The 24,329-nt window shown below is 42.7% G+C and overlaps 1 protein-coding gene across 3 annotated transcripts in view; it reads left to right on the top strand.

Annotated features, from left to right (window-relative positions):
• PPARD (peroxisome proliferator activated receptor delta) overlaps positions 1–24,329 on the top strand; it is an 88,659-nt gene that overhangs the window by 43,766 nt on the left and 20,564 nt on the right. For all 3 annotated transcript variants that reach the window (XM_075195746.1, XM_075195745.1, XM_075195747.1), the window contains exon 2: positions 3,041–3,186. In XM_075195746.1, the coding sequence (XP_075051847.1) occupies positions 3,041–3,186 (146 nt within the window). The remainder of the gene's footprint in view (positions 1–3,040; positions 3,187–24,329) is intronic.

Below are 24,329 nucleotides of genomic sequence, written 5' to 3'. Positions count from 1 at the left end.
TATAACGTAGTAGACAAGCCTGCTTGTCTTCCTCTTCATCAATGACTCTTCTAATTCCAAAGTGTCATCCTCACTTGGTGTATCACCGGCTACACTCGGGCTGTTCAGGCACACATCAGCAGAACTGCTGAAAGGGACCTTCTTTATGGGTACATTATCAGAATGCTCACGATTAAACATACCACTGGTGGATGGACTCTCCACAGGGATTGGTGTAATTTCTGATTCTGAGCATACATTATCCTCTAATGCCTTACTGTTTTCTTGCAGCTCGGCTTTGACGCGTAACAGTAGTAGTGCACCACTTTTAGACTCCAAATGACTTGGTTTTGCTTGCTCACGAGTGACCGTACAAGAAGAAGGCTTGGTAAAATTTTTGGATCTGCCACTAATAGAGAAAGGCGAAGGCCTCATTCTTTCTTTGCCACTGCGTGTGTAGAATGGCATGTTGGCAATTTTTTTTTTATCGGCACTTAACTTTTCCTCAGTTACACTTCTTTTTCACTTCAACACGGTAAAAAAAAATTTTTAGTGTGTGTTTTTTTCCCTGATTTAAAAAGACTATGTACTTTCCCAGATGACGTACTGGGAACACTACCATCAGGACTGGTGACAGAACCTGGTTGCTGATTCTGCTCATATGTGGACTGCTTTGAATCCATTTTAATGAGCCCAAAGCACTTGTAGTGCCAAAAATTGTATTAGATAGATACGGCTGACAAATATGATTTTTTTTGACAGCCAGAAAAATTACTGTAAAACACTGGGGAATATGGGACACCCCAAAAGCACTTGGAGTGCAAAACATTGTTTTAGATACTGCTGACAAATATGACTTTTGACAGCCAGAAAATTTACTGTAAAACACTGGGGAATTTGGGACACCCCAAAATCACTTTAAGTGCAAAATATTGTTTTAGATACTGCTGACAAATATGACCTTTTACAGCCAGAAAAATTACTGTAAAACACTGGGGAATATGGGACACCCCAAAAGCAAAAATTGAAAAAAAAAAGCCTCCTCTATCCTCCTCTCTTACTGCTCTAACAAATGCTAATAGAAATGGTATTAATATTAGAATTGTATAGAATAGAATAGAAACAATAATGTGTCCAATTATTGCTCTGTCCCTGCGCTAATATAGCCTGTGCCCTAGCCCTGCTCTCTCCCTCTGTCAAATGGCGATGGATTGCTGTGGAGGCGGGTATTTATGCTTTTCAAATCTCGCGAGAACTGAGCTCAGAAATCCGAATACGTCACAATGACGTTTTGCCTCGATTTCGATTCCGAATGGGCGGGAGAGTACCGAGCCTGCTCGGCTCGGCTCAGTACTCGGATAGGCGAAATTCGGATGGATTCGGATCTCGGGGAACCGAGCCCGCCCATTTCTACTCCAACCCCTTTATTTTCATGTCTGCATTTATTTTGTCTGCCTTTTATTTCACTGTTTTATGTATGTACTGTTTTCCCTACTGTATGGCGCTGCGGAGCACTGTGGCGTATTACAAATCCATAATAATAATAATATTGGCTAGCAGGTGGAGGCAAGTTGTTTTGGAAAAAAAGACAATAGTTGTTCTCTAACTGAAAATAAAGTTTTCTCTTATGTAAATATTACTGAGCGCTCCTTGCCTTTCTCTGTACAATGGCACCAGGAAGAGAAGTGTGACATCAGGTGATACCATCACATTACTGCTGCTGTCACTGTGTTCGCAGTGACTGTCATTTGTGTGAGTGTGGCAGCTTCCCTTGATGGGAAGATGATTGCCTTAGATCACAGAAGGTACAGAAGCTCACTGCCGCTGGGAACATCAGCAGGCAGCGGGCCCCTGGTGTACCTGTACCCCTTGCACCAGTATCCCCTGTACATCCCTGATGGTGGCTCTGCCTAGTGGATGTGTTTATGTCATAGAGAATTTAAACCGTAAACCTCAATGGGGGCAGGGACTGATGTGGATGATTAAAACATTCTCTGTAAAGCACTGCATAATATGTTGGCACTACAAATATAAAGATAAAAATAATAGATTTGTATATTTCCTCTTCTAATGAGTGAACAAGATATTTAAATGAGCTATTACAGGTGTATATTAGTGTATTTGTTACAGTACACTGCAGTGCTTTTTAGACCTATAAAAGGACCTCTAAAACCCTCCACCAAGAAAGCCCTGATTTTAATCAATGTGTTGGAAAATTCTCTTAATGAAGAATAAGACCGAAAAAGAAACAAAATATAATGTGCACCGTCCTCCTCTATGACCTATTGGTCTTTGCTGGTGCAAGTCTTATTGTTTGATGGTACACACTATATTTTGTTTGTTTTTTGTTCTGAATATACAATTTAATTTTCTTACACATTAAAGAATCTATGAAGAGATGGAAACCCTTTCTATTTCTTTGAAGCTGCAACTGAGGACCACCTTTACATATTATCAAGTTCCTGTGAATGGGGTGGCACTTTTCTAAAATCTGATTGTAATCAATTCATGAGTGATATTAGAAGACCCACTTCGCTGCTAGCAGTTTGGCCTGGTTCACATGGGGAACGATGTTTAATGATTGTTCAGTATATTCCAGTAAATACTTTTCTGCAGGACACCCACAGGCTGACAGTGCATCACAGGTGACAATGAGATGATACATATATGTGTATATATGTATATATATATATATATATATATATATATATATATATATATATATATATATATATATATATATATATGGGATGGATCACGGACCAAAACTGGAAGCATAGGTCTAAGGTTGAATTACAAGCCAAAAATCAGAATCACAAGCAGACAGTGATTGCCTGAACATGACAATAAGAGCAAATCAAGTGTTTAAACTGTTAGAAAATGTTTTTATTTTGTATGCTGTTCAGATATTTTCTTGCCAAAAACATGACCAGCAATATATGCAAAAACTTGTAATGAAACAGAATTGTATAAATGTACATACACTGCACTGCATGATTTTTACAACTAGCAAATAACCTCTAATGTGTGGAGATCAACAACAGTCTTCTTAATATTTCAGAAGTCCCACCTCGATCTCCATCCACAGATGAGCAGCTTTCAGGTACCCTAGAGCATCAGGAAACTGTGCAAAACGTGGATTGCAAGATTTGTGGTGACAAAGCTTCTGGGTTCCATTATGGGGTGCATGCATGTGAAGGCTGCAAGGTAACATATATATATTATATTTTAATTACTATAAGACTCTAGCTTGTAACTTACTGTACCTCCTTGCCAAAGGACAGCTACGGGAACATCTCCACTCTGTGAAATATCCAAAATGGCTATGTTAACTGCGCATCACCACATGGAACATGCTGTAGATCACAGTTACTTCTGTGGTATCTGTGGTGCCTTTATAGCCAGGGCACCTTACATCTGTTGTACACTATAATGAAACTATATATGTGCATAAATTAACTGCTTACTAAAAGAGGGAAGAACATAATACAGTACACCAATTCTATCTGTTCTGCCTGGTTAGAACAGATGCCATACAAAGGAAGTAATACATTTTAATGTACTTTTAGTCAGAGAGTATACCTGGTTGAGAGTTAGCCATATACTATTGGATCGCTGTACTTATACATACATTTCCAAATAGTAAACTCTCCAAACCTATTCTCTACCTGCACCTTATTAACAAGTGCATGCTAGCATTTGTAGTGCCACAAGTATGCACTTTAATTGGTTTCCCCATCATGAAATAATATGTTTTGCGCTATAAAAAAATGTTAGTAATCAAATAATATTTCCCCTTTAATTTAATTATAAGATAATATTTCTCACCTAATTGTTTTTTTTTTATTAATTTTGCCTCATAAGTTAATTATTTTCTCCCCTTAATCAAGAAATAATGGTTGATGTATAGTTCATAAGTTAACGGTGCCTCCTCTTACGTAATAAATGGCAAGATAGCTTGAATAGCATGCTGTTGGAACTATATAGCCTATCAGAATCAGGTCTAAAAAAACCAGCAATTTTTCTGGCAACTTTCCGGCAAGTTTGACTAAGCCACCGACAGGATAGATGTTTTGAAATTGTCACACATTCCTGGTGATTTCAGTTTGGACCCTCCAAAGCGGAGTATAATACCATACTTGCCAACATTTGTTTTTCTTCTTCCGGGAGATGCCGGCTGGGACGTGGGCGTGCAGGGGGTGGGGCGCCGACGTAATGACGCAAATCGCGTCATTTTACAGCGGGGGCGGGGCCAAACGCCACGATTCCGGGTGAATCGCGGCGTTTAAACCGAATTCAGGGAGATTGCCACACTCTCCCGGGAGTCCGGGAGACTCTTGCGAAATGCGGGAGTCTCCCGGACATTCCGGGAGAGTTGGCAAGTATGTATAATACATCCTGCAGATGCAAATCATCAGCGATTTAAGGTGATTTGTAACAATTTCAAATTGCCAGAAAAATCCCAGCTTGATACATTTACCCCCTGGTGTTATAGTTGGCAGAAGAAAGGAACTAGTCACAGTGCTATTCTTTGTTTGAGGAGATATGTTCGAAGGGGCAGCAAGGACACAAAAAATTTGTTCAGACAGTAAACGCATTGCAGAGCAAAAGAATCACTATTAAAACAAACATAAGTAAATGTACCTATTCCTGTCTGTCTACTGTGAGTCCCTGTGATGATACCGTGACACAGGCTATTTGATCAACCGGTGGGGAGTGTGCCTGGGGGTAACCTGTAACAACTACCACACCAAATTAGCGCTTATTGGGCTTCCATCAGCCTACCACATCCACCCTGGACATGGGAACACAATTTCATACCCAGGCAAAAACACAGTAATATAATATTTAGGTTTATTAACAAAATATATTATTATGACAATAGCATTTCCAGAAATAGGGTAAATACACCAATAGCAATCATAGCACTTTCAGCAAAGGGTTAATAATGTCATTCTGCAGTGAATGCAACAGTAACACATAAGGCATGCATGTACCGCACTATACTGATCTATTGGTGGCCATCCCTGGGTATCTGCTTCAGGCTTGATCTTATGCTGCAGATGCTCTTCTCCTGTCATGTAAGCCGGGCAGCAGTCCGGTTTCACCTTCACTGAACTTACAATTCTTAACAGTTGATGGTCACCCATGACATGTACCCAAAATTAGAGATGGTCACTGACCCCTGTGTTTTGGTTTTGGTTTTGGATCTGGTTTACCTTCGTATTTTGGATTTGGTTTTGGTTTTGTTTGGTATTGTTTTGCAATGTTGTTTAAAAATCAATTTTTTTCGGGCTAAAATAACCTAATTTAGTGTTCCACCTGTTTCTTGGATAAGTAAGGTAATTCTAAAACTAATAAATTATGAAAAAAAACAGTTTAATCCCTGGTAGGCCATCCTTAATTCTACACACAAACCTTCCTCTCCATCTTAGCCTATTGGCAATGCAGCCATCGTCTTTAAGTGTATATTACACTCTACACTTATAGTTAAATATAAAAAGAAATGGACAAAGGCAGTTTGGTTTCTGTCTGCATCGGCCCACCCCCCTCCACTTGTAGTTAAATAGAGAAAAAACAGCCGGTATAGATGTACAATAAAAATAGAAATGTTCAAAGGCAGATTGGTGTCAGTCTGTATCAGCCTCCCTCTCCACTTGTGGTTAAATAGAAAAAAGCTGGCCTGCATAGACTGTACAATAAAAATAGAAATGGACAAAGGCAGTTTGGTGTCAGTCTTTATAGCCCCCCCCCCCCTCCACTTGTAGTTAAATAGAAAAGAAGACGGCCTGCATAGACTGTACAATAAAAATAGAAATGGACAAAGGCAGTTTGGTGTCTGTCTGTATAGGCTCCCTCCTCCACTTGTAGTTAAATAGAAAAGAAGACGGCCTGCATAGACTGTACAATAAAAATAGAAATGGACAAAGGCAGTTTGGTGTCAGTCTTTATAGCCCCCCCCCCTCCACTTGTAGTTAAATAGAAAAGAAGACGGCCTGCATAGACTATACAATAAAAATAGAAATGGACAAAGGCAGTTTGGTGTCTGTCTGTATAGGCTCCCCTCCTCCACTTGTAGTTAAATAGAAAAGAAGACGGCCTGCATAGACTGTACAATAAAAATAGAAATAGACAAAGGCAGTTTGGTGTCTATCTGTATAGGCTGCCCCCCTCCACTTGTAGTTAAATAGAAAAGAAGACGGCCCGCATAGACTGTACAATAAAAATAGAAATGGACAAAGGCAATTTGGTGTCTGTCTGTGTATGACACCATACCCTTATCGTGAAATTGACAAAACAGCAGCCTTTCAAGACTGTACGTGATATAAAAATGCCCCAAGTCCCTTTCGTATTTGGGGGTAGATTACACCCTACACTTATATAGAAAGTTTTAAAAAGATGTTGTCGTCATCATCTTCAGCATCATCCTCACCCTCATCAGTGTGTACATCATCATCACATAGTATTAATTTATCTCCGCTTGAATCTGCCAGTAGAGAACCGTCAGTGCTTGGATGTCTTTGATGGTAAAGGCCTTCCTTGTGGATCTTAGTCGCACTTACCTCATCCGCCGCTGTCATATCACTGCTACCTGGGTCCCTTCTGGTCGTCTGCAGCATTCCCGTCCTCCACACCTCCATTTGTAAACAAACACATACTGTTTGTTCTGCTGCATGGGCGCGGCCATCTTGGATGCAGTCAGTTGATCATTCCAGACCAACCAGATTCAGTAGCTGTGATCACATGAACTGATCAGCCAATAGTTGTTTGGGACACCCTATTTAAACCTGCTGCTGTGATCTGTTCATTGCCAGAACAACACACTTCTCTCCAGAGGATAGTTCTTGGCTCCAGGTTCCTGTGTTCCTGTCTGCATTTCTAAGTGCAGTGTTCCTGTCTGCGTTACTAAGTGCCAGGGCCGGACTGGCCATCTGGCACTTCTGGCAAATGCCAGAAGGGCCGATGGCTATATGGGCCGGCCCAACTCCCCCGTCTTCTTGGTGGCTGGTGGTTCCAGGAACCAGCCACCTCTGCTGCGCGCTCCCCAGCTCCCTCCCCCGTTATGCTGTGCAGCCAGTTACACTGGTGAGTTTCCTGTTTTTTTTTCTAATTTGCTTTTTTTTTTACTGAAGAGGGGGGGGGGGTGCCGCGATTTTCGGGGGGTGCCCGCGATTTTTGGAGGGGGGGGGGGTCGCGGGGGTGCCGCGATTTTCGGGGGGTGCCCGCGATTTTCGGAGGGAAGGGGGTCGCGGGGGTGCCGCGATTTTCGGGGGGTGCCCGCGATTTTCATGGGGTGGTCGCGGGGGTGCCGCGATTTTCAGGGGGGTTCGCGGGGGTGAGAGCCAGGGGGTGCTGGGAAAGGGGGTGAGAGCCAAGGGGTGCTAGGAGAGTGGGTGAGAGCCAGGGGGTGCTGGGAGAGGGGGTGAGAGAGCCGAAGGGGGTGCTGGGAAAGGGGATGAGAGCCAGGGGGTGCTGGGAGAGGGGGTGAGAGAGCCGAAGGGGGTGCTGGGAAAGGAGGTGAGAGCCGAAGGGGGTGAGAGCCAGGGGGTGCTGGGAGAGGGGGTGAGAGAGCCAAAGGGGGTGCTGGGAAAGGGGGTGAGAGAGCGGAAGGGGGTGCTGGGAAAGGGGGTGAGAGAGCGGAAGGGGGTGCTGGGAGAGGGGGTGAGAGAGCCGAAGGGGGTGCTGGGAGAGGGGGTGAGAGAGCCGAAGGGGGTGCTGGGAAAGGAGGTGAGAGCCGAAGGGGGTGAGAGCCAGGGGGTGCTGGGAGAGGGGGTGAGAGAGCCAAAGGGGGTGCTGGGAAAGGGGGTGAGAGAGCGGAAGGGGGTGCTGGGAAAGGGGGTGAGAGAGCGGAAGGGGGTGCTGGGAGAGGGGGTGAGAGAGCCGAAGATGGTGCTGGGAGAGGGGGTGAGAAAGCCGAAGGGGGTGCTGGGAAAGGGGATGAGAGCCAGGGGGTGCTGGGAGAGGGGGTGAGAGAGCCGAAGGGGGTGCTGGGAAAGGAGGTGAGAGAGCCAAAGGGGGTGAGAGCCAGGGGGTGCTAGGAGAGGGGGTGAGAGAGCGGAAGGGAGTGCTGGGAAAGGGGATGAGAGAGCCGAAGGGGGTGCTGGGAAAGGAGGTGAGAGAGCCAAAGGGGGTGCTGGGAAAGGGGGTGAGAGCCAGGGGGTGCTGGGAGAGGGGGTGAGAGAGCCAAAGGGGAATGGGGGTTCTGGGAGAGGGGGTGAGAGAGCCAGGGTGGTAGGGGGTGCAGGAAGAGGAGTGAGAGAGCCGGGGGGTAGAGGGTGCAGGAAGACGTGTGAGAGAGCCAGGGGAGTAGGTGGTACAGGAAGATATGTGAGAGCCAGCGGAGAAGGTGGTGCAGGGGGTTAAGTGAGAGGGACAAAGGAGAAGATGGTGCAGGGGCATAGGTAAAAGAAAGTGTAAAGGGAGAGACATCTTAAGAATGGGAATGTCAGGGATGCAGCCATCATAAAACACAAGTAGTAATGAAGAATGGAAATGCACAGAGGGGACAAGTGTTAAAAAAACAAAAAAAAACAAGCCTTCATACTCCATTCACCTACATTTTCTATACCCCCACTCCTAAATTTCTGCTTCGACCACTGCCCTCTATTCCTGCTCCCGACTGCCTGTGTGAGCTGACAGCTGCTGATCCCTCCTCGCCCAGCGCGCCCTCTAGGAACAGAACACAGGATGCCATAATCAGGTAAGTTCATATATTTTCTCGTGCGCAATATGTTTTTAACCATCCTTTCTTGAACTGGGGACACTACAGCGTATCCAATAATGTTTAACACTATGTATTGCTCATTATTGCGCTGTAAAGTTTTTTGCATATTTATCTGTACAGAGATTTTTAATTAAGAGGAAAAAACATTGCTTGTCATAAATTTTATCTGTAATTGTGTCAATATATCTATTTTTGTTTGCATTGTAAATGATGTATTAAGCTGCTCTTGGGAGACTCACACTCAGTATCTGATATGCTGTACCAATTTTTATTTGTGAATGAGTTTTTATCTGAGCTTTACTAATGATTTGGGGGCACTACTATCCCATAATATGATTTGTGGGCACTTCTGCATGACCGAATATGTATTGAGGGTACTACTGTGGCATAATATGACCGTGGGGCACTACGATGGGCATAATATGAACTGGGCACACTACGGTGTGGCATCATATGAACTTCTGCCAAAGGCAAGTCTTTCATTGTTGAATATGACGGGAGTCCAAAGAAGTTGCTGTATCGGGGCCCAAAATTCCTCTTGTCAGCCCTGCCTATGAGTCAAGGCGGTAGACGCCTCCAGGTAAATAATCTAGATGTTTCCTATCTAATCAAACTGATGGATCACATCCAATTATTTCTCACCCACCTCCTCTATCCCCCTTAATTTATATACTGTGTTATTTAAAATGAATAGAAAAGACGCATATCCAATTACTGTAGTAAAACAAAAATATTTTTCTGAGACATTTTGCTGTAGATGGAAATACTTTTAATGCGGCCGTGTGGGTTTAACTGATCATTCAATAGTTATGTTTTTTTTTAGATATATGTTAGTTTTATTTCATGTGGAATGATTCATGAAAATTCTGCCATTACTATTTAATTAAGGGAATAGGGAACCTGTTACCTATATGTGTGTGTAAGTACTCTGTTCGTTGTTGCTATTTTGTGGGAGATTTGAAAAAAGCAAAACATTGTTTCCTACAGTGGCGTCTGTATAATTGGTGGTATTGCTGTAGTATGGGGTGGCGTGCTGGTGGCAATGTTGTAGTGTGTTTGGTGTTTAGTATTGCTAATAAGTAGGAGAGGGTATTGCTATAATGTGGGGGGTGATGCTGGACGCTGTAATGTGGGGGTGATGCCGGTTGCTGTAATGTGGGGGGTGATGCCGGTTGCTGTAATGTGGGGGGTGATGCTGGATGCTGTAATGTGGGCGGTCATGCTGGACGCTGTAATGTGGGGGGTGATGCTGGATGCTGTAATGTGGGGGGTGATGCCGGTTGCTGTAATGTGGGGGTGATGCTGGATGCTGTAATGTGGGGGGTGATGCCGGTTGCTGTAATGTGGGGGTGATTGATGTAGTATGAGTGTGTGTGGGGGGTTATTTATTGCTGTAATTTGGGTACTAATAATGTATTGTCATGGTGTTTATTGATGTAATTGGGGTGCTAATAATGTAATGTTGAGGGTCATTAGGAGAAATAAATACCCCCCCCCCCACACACACACTCATACTACATCATGTTGTACTGCGCCAGCATCAGTGTGCAACAATATAGTGCATGGAGCCCACAACACGTGGGCCTGTGTGCTTTAAATGCCAGGGCTGATTTTTAGTCCCAGTCCGGCCCTGCTAAGTGCAGTGTTCCTGTCTGCATTTCTAAGTGCAGTGTTCCTGTCTGCATTTCTAAGTGCAGTGTTCCTGTCTGCATTTCTAAGTGCAGTGTTCCTGTCTGCATTACTAAGTGCAGTGTTCCTGTCTGCATTACTAAGTGCAGTGTTCCTGTCTGCATTACTAAGTGCACTGTTTCTGTCAGCATTTACAGACTGCTCATTCCCCTGCTATATTTTACATTCAGCAAGAACATTAGCAGGAAGATCATCCAGGCTGCTAGTTTCTGTTTCAGTCCTGCTCCAGCTAGGCCCAAGCCTATTGGCAATGCAGCCATCGTCTTTGTGTGTATATTACACTCTACACTTATAGTTAAACATAAAAAGAAATGGACAAAGGCAGTTTGGTTTCTGTCTGCATCGCCCCCGTCCCCCCCCGTCCCCCTCCACTTGTAGTTAAATAGAGAAAAAACAGCCGGTATAGATGTACAATAAAATTAGAAATGTTCAAAGGCAGATTGGTGTCAGTCTGTATCAGCCTCCCCCTCCACTTGTGGTTAAATAGAAAAGAAAACGGCCTGCATAGACTGTACAATAAAAATAGAAATGGACGGGGGGCGTGGCCTGGACGAGCATGGAGTAGCAAGCACAGTTACGAGCTCTCCATCCCAGATATCCTGTTGATCTCCGTTATAGTGGAATAAAGAAACTTTTGGACCCAAAACTGTGCATCCGAATAGTTGCTGTACATAGTGTACCTGTTTTGATAGTGCTCTTGCCATTTTACCCGAGACTGGGAGAGAAAGAGTTGAGCATCTGGGTATAGGAATACTACAGGCAATCTGTGGCAGTTTGTGGCAGTTGATGACTGCTGGGACATAGCGCCTATGTAATACCACATACTGGCCTAGGTGAACACAGCCTGTGATATCCATCTGATACAGGTACATTTATATCCTTATATTTATATTTATATCCTTGTACAAGTGAGGAGTAACTGAATTCGGCTCTGGACTTATTTGATTATCATTATCAGTGTTGTTGGAGGAGATATACCTTTCTCTGTGAAGATAACTGGCTGCAATGCACTGCTAGCAATACAATCTGAGCTGTACGCCTATACGTAATTATTGCTATACAGGTTACAGGGTTGCATATAAGCTTATAGGATAAATATCATCCCATCTTTCCTGTGAAATTATGGGCAAACATAACCAGTCCACCGCAGCGGGAAAATTGGACTGCTTTGCTCGCTCCTCCACTACAGCCTCTGGTTCAGGAGATGCATCACATCCCGTTACCCCCCCTTTGTCGGCACCACTGGCGGACCCTGAAGTTACATTACAGCAGGTCCTGCAGGCCATTGGGGCATCTGAAAAGCGTGTAACTGATAAAATAGGAGAGGTGCAGGTGAACCTCTCTCTTCTCCGGCAAGACGTGCAAAAATCAGGGAGAGAGTGGGTGAAGTGGAGACACGTGTGTCTATATTGGAGGACACTTCTGCACCAGTTGCGGGCCGGTTGGAGAGTCTGGAGTCGCAAGCCTCTCTGTTTAAACAAAAGCTTACGGATATGGAGGGGCGTTTGCGTCGCAGCAACATTCGGTTGGTTGGATTGCCCGAGAAGGCAGAAGGTGTCTCCCCAGAATCCTTCTTGGAAAAGTGGTTAATCCAACTGTTTGGTACAGATTCATTTACAGCCCAATTCGCAGTGGAGCGGGCCCACCGTATTCCAACTCAAGCACCCCCTCCTGGAGCCCCCCCACGCACCTTCATAGCCAAATTGTTGCACTATCGTGACCGAGATACCATTCTACGCTTGGCTAGGCAGAAAGGTTCAGTGGAATACAATGGTCAGCGAGTAGCAATGTATCCTGATTTCGCTCTGGATGTACAAAAGAACAGGGTTCAATTCATTCCGGTGAAGAGAAGATTGAGAGATTTACAGATCCCATATGCCATGATTTTCCCTGCCCAGTTGAGAGTGGTTTTGGAGGGCCGTACATCCATTTTTGATACTCCCCGAGAGGCTGCAATTTGGTTGGACCGCCTAGCTGCTGCTGGACGCTGATGCTGGATGAGTACTTTTTTATGTCTCTCCTGATAGTCCTTTGGACATTGCTGATTTGTCATTGGTATTATGCATGGTATTTGCTATACATAATGTAATTTCTCTTCTGTGGTACAAAAAAAAAATAAATGTATTTCGCTCAGGTGGGGTCTGTGATTTTCAAACTAATATTGAAAGGTCCACTGTAAAAAAATAAAAAAAAAAATGTAATGGGCTGGAGAGCCCATGGCTTTAAGGCCGTTCTTTTCCTCTCTCAATTCGCCCCTTTTCCTTCCTTCCTTTTCCTTCCTCTATCTTCTGGTATTTTGCGGGTTGGCGGGTGACCTTTTTTGGTAGTGTGCTGGCCTGCTGAATATCTTAAGGTAATTTAAGTTAGGGTTTAAGGTATACTTAAGTTGGGTGGAGTATACAGGGTGGGGGTATGGGTTTAGTATTAAAGTTATTTAAGTTGTGGGTAGTTTTAATGTTATCGCAAATATATAGACAAGGATTATATGTGCTTATAAGTATGTCAATGTATGCTCTGCAGGGGTGTGGGATGCGGAGTAGTGAGATAAGAGGGACTACTATTATATGTATTCTGGTACATCTGATAAGGAGCTGAAAATTCTCTCCTGGAATGTGCGGGGCCTAAATAATGCTGTGAAACGTTCTCTTGTACTAAGACAAATTAGAAAAAATGATCCTGATATTGTTTGTCTATTAAAAAAAAAGAGAGAAAAAAAAAATAAAAAAAAAATAGAAATGGACAAAGGCAGTTTGGTGTCAGTCTGTATCAGCCTCCCCCTCCACTTGTAGTTAAATAGAAAAGAAGACGGCCTGCATAGACTGTACAATAAAAATAGAAATGGACAAAGGCAGTTTGGTGTCTGTCTGTATAGCCCCCCCCCCCTCCACTTGTAGTTAAATAGAAAAGAAGACGGCCTGCATAGACTGTACAATAAAAATAGAAATGGACAAAGGCAGTTTGGTGTCTGGAGGGGTGGAGCCTATACAGACAGACACCAAACTGCCTTTGTCCATTTCTATTTTTATTGTACAGTCTATGCAGGCCATCTTCTTTTCTATTTAACTACAAGTGGAGGGGTGGAGCCTATACAGACACTTGTAGTTAAATAGAAAAGAAGACGGCCTGCATAGACTGTACAATAAAAATAGAAATGGACAAAGGCAATTTGGTGTCTGTCTGTGTATGACACCATACCCTTATCGTGAAATTGACAAAAAGCAGCCTTTCAAGACTGCACGTGATATAAAAATGCCCCAAGTCCCTTTCCTATTTGGGGGTAGATTACACCCTACACTTATATAGAAAGTTTTAAAAAGACGTTGTCGTCATCATCTTCAGCATCATCCTCACCCTCATCAGTGTGTACATCATCATCACAGACTATTAATTCATCTCCGCTTGAATCTGCCAGTAGAGAACTGTCAGTGCTTGGATGTCTTTGATGGTAAAGGCCTTCCTCGTGGATCTTAGCCGCACTTACCTCATCCGCCGCTGTCATATCACGGCTACCTGGGTCCCTTCTGGACGTCTGCAGCATTCCCGTCCTCCACACCTCCATTTGTAAACAAACACATACTGTTTGTTCTGCTGCATGGGCGCGGCCATCTTGGATGCAGTCAGGTGATCATTCCAGACCAACCAGATTCAGTAGCTGTGATCACATGAACTGATCAGCCAATAGTTGTTTGGGACACCCTATTTAAACCTGCTGCTGTGATCTGTTCATTGCCAGAACAACACACTTCTCTCCAGAGGATAGTTCTTGGCTCCAGGTTCCTGTGTTCCTGTCTGCATTTCTAAGTGCAGTGTTCCTGTCTGCGTTACTAAGTGCAGTGTTCCTGTCTGCATTTCTAAGTGCAGTGTTCCTGTCTGCATTTCTAAGTGCAGTGTTCCTGTCTGCATTTCTAAGTGCAGTGTTCCTGTCTGCATTTCTAAGTGCAGTGTTCCTGTCTGCATTTCTAAGTGAAGTGTTCCTGTCTGCATTACTAAGTGCAGTGTTCCTGTCTGCATTACTAAATGCAGTGTTCCTGTCTGCATTACTAAGTGCATTGTTTCTGTCAGCATTTCCAGACTGCTCATTCCCCTGCTATATTTTATTTAGCAAGAACATGAGCAGGAAGATCATCCAGGCTGCTAGTTTCTGTTTCAGTCCTGCTCCAGCTAGGCCCAAGGGTCCCGAATCGGATCAAGAAATTCAGACGACCGTGACAAGATGTAGTTCATTTTTATGAACATCATCTTCTCCACATTTTTTGGAAGTAACCTCCTACATCTATCACTGACTAGGTTCCCGGCAGTGCTGAATAATCTTTCAGAGTACACACTGGAGGGTGGGCAGCTTAGGTATTGCAAAGCTAGTTTGTACATGGGTTTCTAAATGGCCTGCTTTTCTTCCCAGTAAGGAAAGGGACTGTCTGACATTTCCATATCAATTACCTCTTGAAAATAATCCTCTGCATGTTAATACTCGGATTGGATGGAGTTATGGGCAAGGTCACACATTTTTTCGAAAAATCTTTCAAACCAGCCCAGATGTCAAACTGTTCTGGTCTGCCCCCTGCGTCTTCCCTGCTTTGCTTTGGAAAATTAAATTTTTAACGAGCAGCAGCTGCTTGACAAACTGAAGGAGGACACTTCGTCAAGCCAAGGTCCAGTTCAGCGGACAACTTGCTGACCAATAGTTCCTTGCAAAGGTTCACATCTCGCTCATTTTGAAGCAAAGACTCAATGTAGGTCTTAAACCTTGGATCAAGCACAGTGGCCAAAACGTTGTGATCCGAGTTCAAGATTTTAATTACTCGAGGATCATTGCAAAGCGAATTAAGTACTTAATCTACAAGGCCAACATACTTTGCGGAATTGCTTTCTTTCATCTCCTCCTTCAGTTTCTCAAGCTGCTTTTCCAATAGTCTAATTAAGGGAATGACTTGGCTCAAGCTAGCAGAGTCTGCACTCACTTCACACGTCACAACTTCAAATGGTTTCAGCACCTTGCACAGCACAGAAAGGATTCCCCACTGTGCAAAAGTGAAATACATCCCCCCCTTTCCCAATGTCATGGTTTGTGCAATACGCTTGGATGGCTTTGCGCTGTTCTTCCATCCTCTGAAGCATATACAGGGTGGAATTCCACCTAGTTAACACCTCCTGCTTAAGTTGGTGGCAGGGCAAGTTAAACTGTTCTTGGAGCTGCTGCAATCTCCTACATGCTGTGGCAGAATGCCTGAAATGCCCCGAAATTTTACAGGCCACCGAAAGCATCTCCTGCACCTCACGGTTATTTCTTAGGAAGCTCCGCACCACCAAGTTTATGGTGTGAGCAAAACAGGGAATATGATGGAATTCACCCAGCTGTAATGCTCGCACAATATTGTTGGCATTTTCAGAAATAACATATCCTTGGTAGAGTCCAAGTGGTATAAGCCATATATCAATCACATCTCTTAGTTTTCGTAAAACAAATTATCAGCTGTATGCCTGTTAGTGAAGCGTGCCCTGCCTGTGACAAATGTTACATAGTGGTGTACATGCTGCTGCTGTTCCTGCTGGTGAAGGCGAATGACTAACCCAGTGGGCTGTCAGTCAAATAGTCTTTGGTTTGCCCACTTCCATTTGTCCACATATCTGTGGTTAAGTGGATAGTGGGCAGAATGGCATTTTTCAGCGCAATCACTACATTTTTACACACTTTTTGGTATAGTTGTGGAATAGCTTTACGGGAAAAATGGTGTCGTGATGGAATTTTGTAACGCGGACACAAAACATCAATTAACTGAAAAACCAGCTGTGTTTATTGTGGATGTTGGCCGCAGATCTTACACTAACATAGTAGCCATGACGTCATATTTGCTTTGCCTAGCAAATGATTGTTTCACAGTTAATTTTTTGTAATGTAGGACTGCTCTTTTTCTTGGCCTTCTTATGGGAGGAAGTTTCACCCCCAGCAGCAGCAACAGCAGCAGCAGTGGGACTAACGCTTAAACATTCTTCAGAGGGATCAATTATAGTGCAGGAGTCATCCAGCCTTACTAAGTGGGATGCAGGGCTAACTCCGATTGCTACTGAGGATATTGATGACGATGGTGTTGTGGGTATAGATTGCAGCCGTCGGGATGTAGGTGACAAAAGGGTCCTAGCTGATGATGGAGTGCTTGTAATATTTTTGGAAGAACTTTAAGCTTTTTCCAACACCTTGCCATGAACTCTCGTCAAATGGCGTAAGATGGATGAGGTTCCAAGATGGTTAAGGTCCCTCCCTCGACTGACTGTGGCTTGACATACACTACAAATGGCTATACAACTGTTGTCAGGATTTGGGTAGAAATAATTCCACACTTAAGAAGTGGATTTTTTTGTTTTATGCCCAGGCATGACAATGGCCTTTTTCTTGTCACGTGCCAGAACTGCTGCCACTGGTGCAGGACTTACACAAACAACCTCATCCTCGTCAACATCCTCATTAGCGTCCTCATCGCCTACACAAATCTCCCCCTCATCCTCTTCTAATTCCAAAGTGGCATCCTCAATTGGTGTATCACCGGCTACACTCGGGCTGCTCAGACACACATCAGCAGAAATGCTGAAAGACCCTTCTTTATGGTTACACTAACAGAATTCTCACGATTACACATACCACTGGTGGATGGACTCTCCACAGGGATTAGTGTCATTTCTGATTCTGAGCATATATTTTCCTCTAATGCCTTACTGTTTTCTTGCAACTCGGCTTTCACGCGTAACAGTAGTTGTGCACCACTTTTGGACTCCAAATAACTTGGTCTTGCTTGGTCACAAGTGACCGTACAAAAAGAAGGCTCAGTAACATTTTTTGATCTGGCACTCATAGAGAAAGGCAAAGGCCTCATTCTTTATTTGCCACTGCGTGTGTAGAATGGCATGTTGACAATTTTTTTTTTATCGGCAGTTAACTTTTCCTCAGTTACAGTTCTTTTTTGCTTTAACACGGTAAAAAAAAATTTGGGGTGTGTTTTTTTTCCCTGATTTAAAAAGACTATGTGCTTTTACATAGGCTTTACCAGATGACGTACAGGAAAGACTACCATCAGGACTGGTGCCAGCACCTGCTTGCTGATCCTGCTCGTATGTGGACTGCTTTGAATCCATTTTAATGAGCCCAAAGCACTTGTAGTACAATATATTAAATAGACAGTGCTGCTATATAATACTTTCAACACCAGAAAAATTGTTGTTTCACACTGGGGAATATGGGACACCCCAAAGCACTTGTAGTGCAAAATATTAAATAGATGGTGCTGCTAGATAATCCTTTCAGCACCAGAAAAATTGTTGTTTCACACTGGGGAATAGGACACCCCAAACAGTTGGTAATGTTGGCAAAAATGCCTCCTCTATCCTCCTCCTCCTGCTAGAAGAATTGCTAGAAGAATTGCAATAATAATTGCTAGAATATTTGCTAGAATAATTGCTCTCTCCCTGCTCTAATGCTGCCTGCGACCAAACCCTTCTCTCTCCCTCTGTCAAATGGCGATGGATTGCTGTGGAGGCGGGTATTTATGGATTTCAAATAACGCGAGAACCGAGCTCCGAGATCCGACGACGTCACAATGACGTTTTGCCTCGTTTTCGATTCCGAATTGGTGCCAGAGTACCGAGCCTGCTCGTCTCGGTACTCGGATAGGTGAAGTTTGGGCGGGTTCTGGTCTCGGGGAACCGAGCCCGCCCATCTTTACCCAAAATCAATAACGTTTAAACTTTATAATTAAGTAAAGGACACAGAAACCAGAGTTTGCCAAAATAGAGGACAAGTTTATTAAACATAAAAATATACGGTGGAAGAGAAAGTATAAGCAGCTCAGTTAAATACCAATTCCCATCATATCACAATTAGGATAATTTATTATCTCGATATAAACAAAATGGGGGCTATTTTCCTCTAAGAGCGCATCCATACAGCACAGCAATTGGGTATTCATAACCCTCAAACAGTCGAGGGCCAACTTCCTCGGCTGACCGAACACAACCAATATCCCGCCTTCGAGAACGGTGCCTGTATCTGATGGGAAAGGAATAAGTGTTCTTTGCCAAACTATGTAAAGCAGCCCAATGAATAAATGAGTGGCCAATCACCCAGTATCACAACCAGATTCGTAAATGCAGAAATCAAAAAAACAATATAATAAGGTATATAAAACAAGTGTATGCAAAGCTATCTTGCGGCCTGTGGAGTGAAGATGAAAAGTGTAGAAGCAGTAATGATACGCAAAAAGGACAAGAAAAGACAAGAAGAGAAAAAATAATGGGTAGCACAAACAAAGGTAAAGAAAACATCAATAGCCAGTCAGACCCCATGCAGACAAGGAAAAATTAGGTAAAATCCCTTTGTACTCTTGCATCCAAACGCAACAAGTGACATAAGCCTTGTGTCACCCTGAGCTAGAAAGATAAGAGAGAGAAGAAAAGAAAACATAAGGAAATCAGGACAATAGAGAAGGCTGCACACACCTTTTATATGCATCAAATTTCCACCTCTCCAACTGTTGAATGCTTTGAATCAAGGCCATATCAATGGCCGCCTATGTGGCTGCTCCAAACGTAAATGAATGTGTGCCAAAACAATGACTATCCAACCCCAGCAGTTCTACTGTTCTTTTCAGAATAATTGTAAACTGGTACCTAGTGAGGGGAGTAAAATCCTGGTGTATCAGTCATGAACCTCCTCACCTTGGAAGGACCCGGGCTTATTCCTGTACAAATTTACTGGGCAAATTAAATTAATTCCAATGGAAGACGACGTAACCCACTGTCCTTTGCCAAATGGATCCGTCTTGGATTTCTTGCCTTTACATATCATGAATGAGTAGGATGTTGCCATGTGATTGACTAGTATTCCTGAGGATGGAGCCAACTTGGAGGAGGCTATAAACTCACTAATTCTGAAAACAAATGCAACACTAATCAACAAACTTTCAAAAAAAATCAGTATTAAACCCTTTAACTTACCCCAGCATAGGCTCTAACATAGTAGGACTAATAGGCCTTCTCTGATCAGACCAGACAGGCTGCTCCCATGACCAACCCTTCAAAGCCTTACTTATAATAAAACTTTTGGACACATCAGCTTGACTATGTCATTTGCCAAACAAGGATATGCCCACCAAGGAAGCTGCCATTGCCGCCTTGGAATTACTGCTCCTGTACTTAGCCCAAATAAAGAAAAGCATGCACTGGTGCAACCCTTTACATTAAATGGCCCATGCTTCCTGAAACAATGAACATTCCTGCCAGGATGCACTATACCTCTTTGTCATGTGATGAGCGAGTAAAAACTCTGCAAGACCCTCTGTGCTGATTTGACAATCTGCCAGACATAAACAGGACAAAGTGTACCAATTAGGGCTGCATGGGGTGGTAGGGCTCTAAACTTATCCCAATACTTCAGGACAAAGCGTCAGCCAAAACACTTGGCTTAGTACTGGCCGGCACTACACCAAGGTTGTCACACTAAAAGATAATCTGCTTCCCTTGGAACCTATGAGCTCTACAGCCCCGACAATGGGGAACAATTCCAGCGTAATCAGGTTTGAAATCCAATCCACAGGATCCCACTCAACAAACCAAGGTGTGGCGCAACAATCACCTTCAAAATATGCACCAAAGCTCACCGTTCCCGAGGCTTTAGTACAAACCTGCAACTCCCTGCTGGAGTCCTACCTTATTTCTTCAGACAAGGAATTATGGCCGAGAGCCCTAGTACAACCTGCGCTTGCCCTTTCAAGATTCCATCAGAAAATTCTCCCCATGGAAATAATCTGGCAGGTGAAATTAAACATGCCTTCCTCAAAGTCACCCTGGTAGACCCTTACTTCGCCTGATATTTACAAACTTTATCAGCGGTAAGCCCCTTGTGTGTTGAAATCCATCTCAATTTCAATGCCCAAATATTACAAACAGGTGGTGGGACTGTCTTTCTTGTCATGGGTAATGAGAAAATCCAAGGAATGACAATGCGCAACAGTTTAAAAATGTGCATGTGAACATAACAATTTCCACTATGACCAGTCTCCGCCTCAGCACACAATTGCACGAAAGAACTAAAACATTAAAAAAACACACAGCAAACAATGCAATCCATGGGAAGACACCTATCGATTATTCGAAGCTTTTATAGAACAGAAATATACAGAAGCGCTTGTACAAAAAGCATATACTGAAGTTCTAGGTATTGAAAGGGATTGCCTTTTAACCACTCGTCCTAAAAATGCTAATTGTAACTAAATACAACAGTTCTGCAAGAGAGATTAAACATATAATTACTAAGAATTCTGTTTTGTTAGAACTTGATGACCTTATATGTCCATATGTTAATTAAGGTAGAAATATAGTCTTTAAAAAATCTAAGAACCTTAAAAATAAATTATCTCCAAGTTTCTTCAAAAACAACATGAACGATAAATCTTCTCTCCCGAGTCCTTCTGTAGGCTGTTGGTTGACAACTAGATCTACCGGTTTCTATAAATGTGGTAAAACTAGGTGTATCACTTGTTTATCTGCCGATCACAAATGTACAAACTTCACCTCGTTTTCAACAGGTGAAAGTTTTGAGATTGAGAAAGTCTTAGATTGTCGTTCCACTTATGTGATATACCTTATTAATTGCAAATGCGGCATTCAGTATGTGGGACGCACGATCCGTACATTGAATGTGCGATTTTTAGAACATTGCCGCAATATTATTAAGGGCATTAAGTCACATAGTTTATCGTCACATATCAATGCATGTCAAAAAGGGAAATGAGAAGGTCTGAAAGTTCGAGCAATCGAACAGATTAATGTAACAACTAGGGGTGGATCGATTCAACATCCTTTGTAAACGTGAGGCCTTCTGGATCTACAGATTGAAAGCTTTGCTGCCTTATGGCCTCAACGACACTATAGAACTGAAAAACATTTAAACAGTCCTTTATTTTAGGAGGTATCTTCTAGATTATGTGTAATGACTGTACTATATATATATATGAGCAGATTCTGGTTTTTTTTCCCTCTTGAACTGTAATTTATGCCTTTACGGTACTGATTACTTTAGGCTATCTATTCAATCTCATTTCTCTCTTGTTGGAGGTCTGGTCTCCAGGATAGTAGGTTTATTTAGGTATTTTATTTTATGTATTTAATTTTATAAATTAATATATAAGTTTGTATAGGTGTATATGTATTAGTCATATTAGTTTTAATTTAGATTGATTATTGGCAATATTATATAGGTTCTTTGCTCTAATATCGATATATTGGGCTTATTAATGGCTTTATGTATATATCTAATAAGTATTGATAATCGAATTATGTGTATGTTTACTTTTAGTAGTTGTGGATCCTGTTAGGTTTAAATATAATAGTAAAAAGGATAGGTATTTTTTGAAATGTACACCGCTGTCTTATTTACAAGAAGATCGCTTACCTGGTATTATATATATGTGTAGACGAGAAACATATTCTTTGGTCATGTGATCGGGAGTGCAGGCAGTCAAGGAGCTTCCGAGATGATTGACACGCTGGAAGACAGTCCCATTTGATCAGCTGACAATCATGTGACCATTTTCTATCTATTTATACAAGCGCTGTTGGATCTTCTAATATCACCTACCTCTGATGAAACGGCTGAACGCTGAGAAACGCGTCAAGAGATATAATTAAGGAGTTACATTTACCAGGCATTGGCCAGCTAACAACCCCGGGGTTTATTTGGATTGCCGTATAACTCAGGACGTTTCAGGTTTATCACCTGCATCACACTGGAAGTATTTTATCGGGACTGACTGTGTTGAATTGAAATCCACGGGCTCACAAAAGTAGATAAGTACCTGCTTGTTTTATATTGGTGTTAATTACACCCATCGGTGTGTATATCACACCTATACAGTGGACACTTTTTCATACTTACTGATTGAGCCAATTAAGGATTAGATTATCATTCACAAATATCTTCAGTCTGTGCTACGGACATTTGCAATTACAGTGTGTTTTTTCCTACATATGGTACCATATCGTATATATTTTCTGGCCATAACTCCTGGTTAAATTGTTTTATTGATCAGAATCTGAGCATCTAACAGCTGTTGAATATTCTATTTTATTTTAATTTAATGAATATTCATTTTTGGGTGTTATTCCAAATTATTGGTTTATTCAATGTGTTTTATCTACCGACTACCTTGAATATTGATCACATATGTATTCAATAAATTGTGTAATTTTATAATATACTTGATGCTTTGCGCTCTTCTTTCTATTTTGTTTATCGATATAAAAGCCATCTGTAAATTTGAACCAAATAAAAATAAAACTAATCGGGTTGAAGTGGAAGGAGGTGGAAAGCGGATTCAATATTCGCCAACAGTGCTTCCTTACCAAAACCCTGAACCATCTCCAACGCTGACTCAAACAACTGATAACCTACACAGACTATCGTCGATGGCGGATGGCATTGTTAACTGACCCTCCTCTCAAAACGAAAAAGTGCTGGATTAATCTGAACTTCCCAACAGCTTTCTTAAGGACCATCCCAATGGGGGAAATCATCAAATATGCAAAGAACCATTGTTGCCAATTTCAGATTCCGCACAGAAGTGTACTCATAATAGGCAAGTGAAAACCAAAACCTGCCTGTAAAAATTCAGCAGTGTCTTTATCAGGATACTTATCTAGCCATCTACCCAGGCTCTCCAAATGAATTGGGCCTTATTTAAAAGTGACAGCAACAGGGCTTTTTGCTTCATGCCTGTTGCAATTTTATCACAGGACTTAGCAGCATTGGAACCTACGCATCGCAGACAGAAGCGCATGAAATGGTATGCTGCCCATTTAAATCAGTGGTGTTTGTTAAAAGCATAGCATTTGACATTCCTTGAGAGGGTCATGCAAGGCCTCCCATACATACTGAACGTACGCGGCTGCATGCCGCCAGAATCTGCTCTACCCTCCTGGGAAACCTTGAACCACATATCAACGTCTTTAAACGCGAAAAGAAGACTTGAATGCTGCCGTACTTCATCCTAAAATCCTCACCATAAGCGGAAAGTGGAGATGTTGCCTATAGCAAACAATCAGATGCTAACTGTCATTTTGTAGAATGCATTAAATAAATGGAAGCTTGAATCTGATTGCCTGCTATAGGCAACATCTCCACTTTTTCAAACCCGCAGTTTAGTAAATATACCTCCATGTATATGTATTTAAAAATATTCATAAACTCGTGGGATCTAGTGTCAAGGTAACAGGCAGCATACACATATATACCAGTTAACCGGTTAGGCCAGTGCCGTAACTAGTCATTTTAGTGCCCTGGGCGAGACAGGGCACCGGCGACCCCCATCTAAGTGGGAGTGACATATACAGAGTGGGCGTGGCCAACCTAATGTGGGGGTGTGGCTAGCACTTTACTGAAAAAATTCTGTTACACATATTTGCCACTACATGAAAAGCCAAATGCATGTATATATATTTATATCTATATAGATATATCTATATAGATATATGGCACTGGGTTAAATACCAGTGGCACCACATGTAAAACGCAGTGGTTAATTAGTATTTGCACTTGCGGTCTGTGGGTTCCTTAGAGGACCATGCATTTACCCCAGTCCATGCATTTACCCCAGAATGCATATGCGTTCCACTGCTTTTGATGCCGGGAATGAATTGTTGCTTGTAGGGGAGCTGGATTAGAGCCGTGGTTCGTCTGGGCACAGAGGCAGGTATCGGGCGGCTGCGCCCCCTTGGCTCACTCCACACACCTTCCTCTCCAGCCCTCGCTCCTGTCCTCTCCAGCCCCCTCTTCTGACCAGAAACAAACAATTCCCTTGGCGCCAAAACAAATACTGGTGGTGCATAAATAGGATATAAATCAAGCAACAGATAATAGTGAATGGTCATGTATTGAGCCCAATCATATTACAAC

Source organism: Mixophyes fleayi, chromosome 2 (genome assembly GCF_038048845.1).
Source record: "Mixophyes fleayi isolate aMixFle1 chromosome 2, aMixFle1.hap1, whole genome shotgun sequence".
Taxonomy (NCBI): Eukaryota; Metazoa; Chordata; class Amphibia; order Anura; family Limnodynastidae; genus Mixophyes; species Mixophyes fleayi.
The sequence above is the reverse complement of the archived record's forward strand: the minus strand, read 5'-3'. Positions and strand labels throughout refer to the sequence as shown.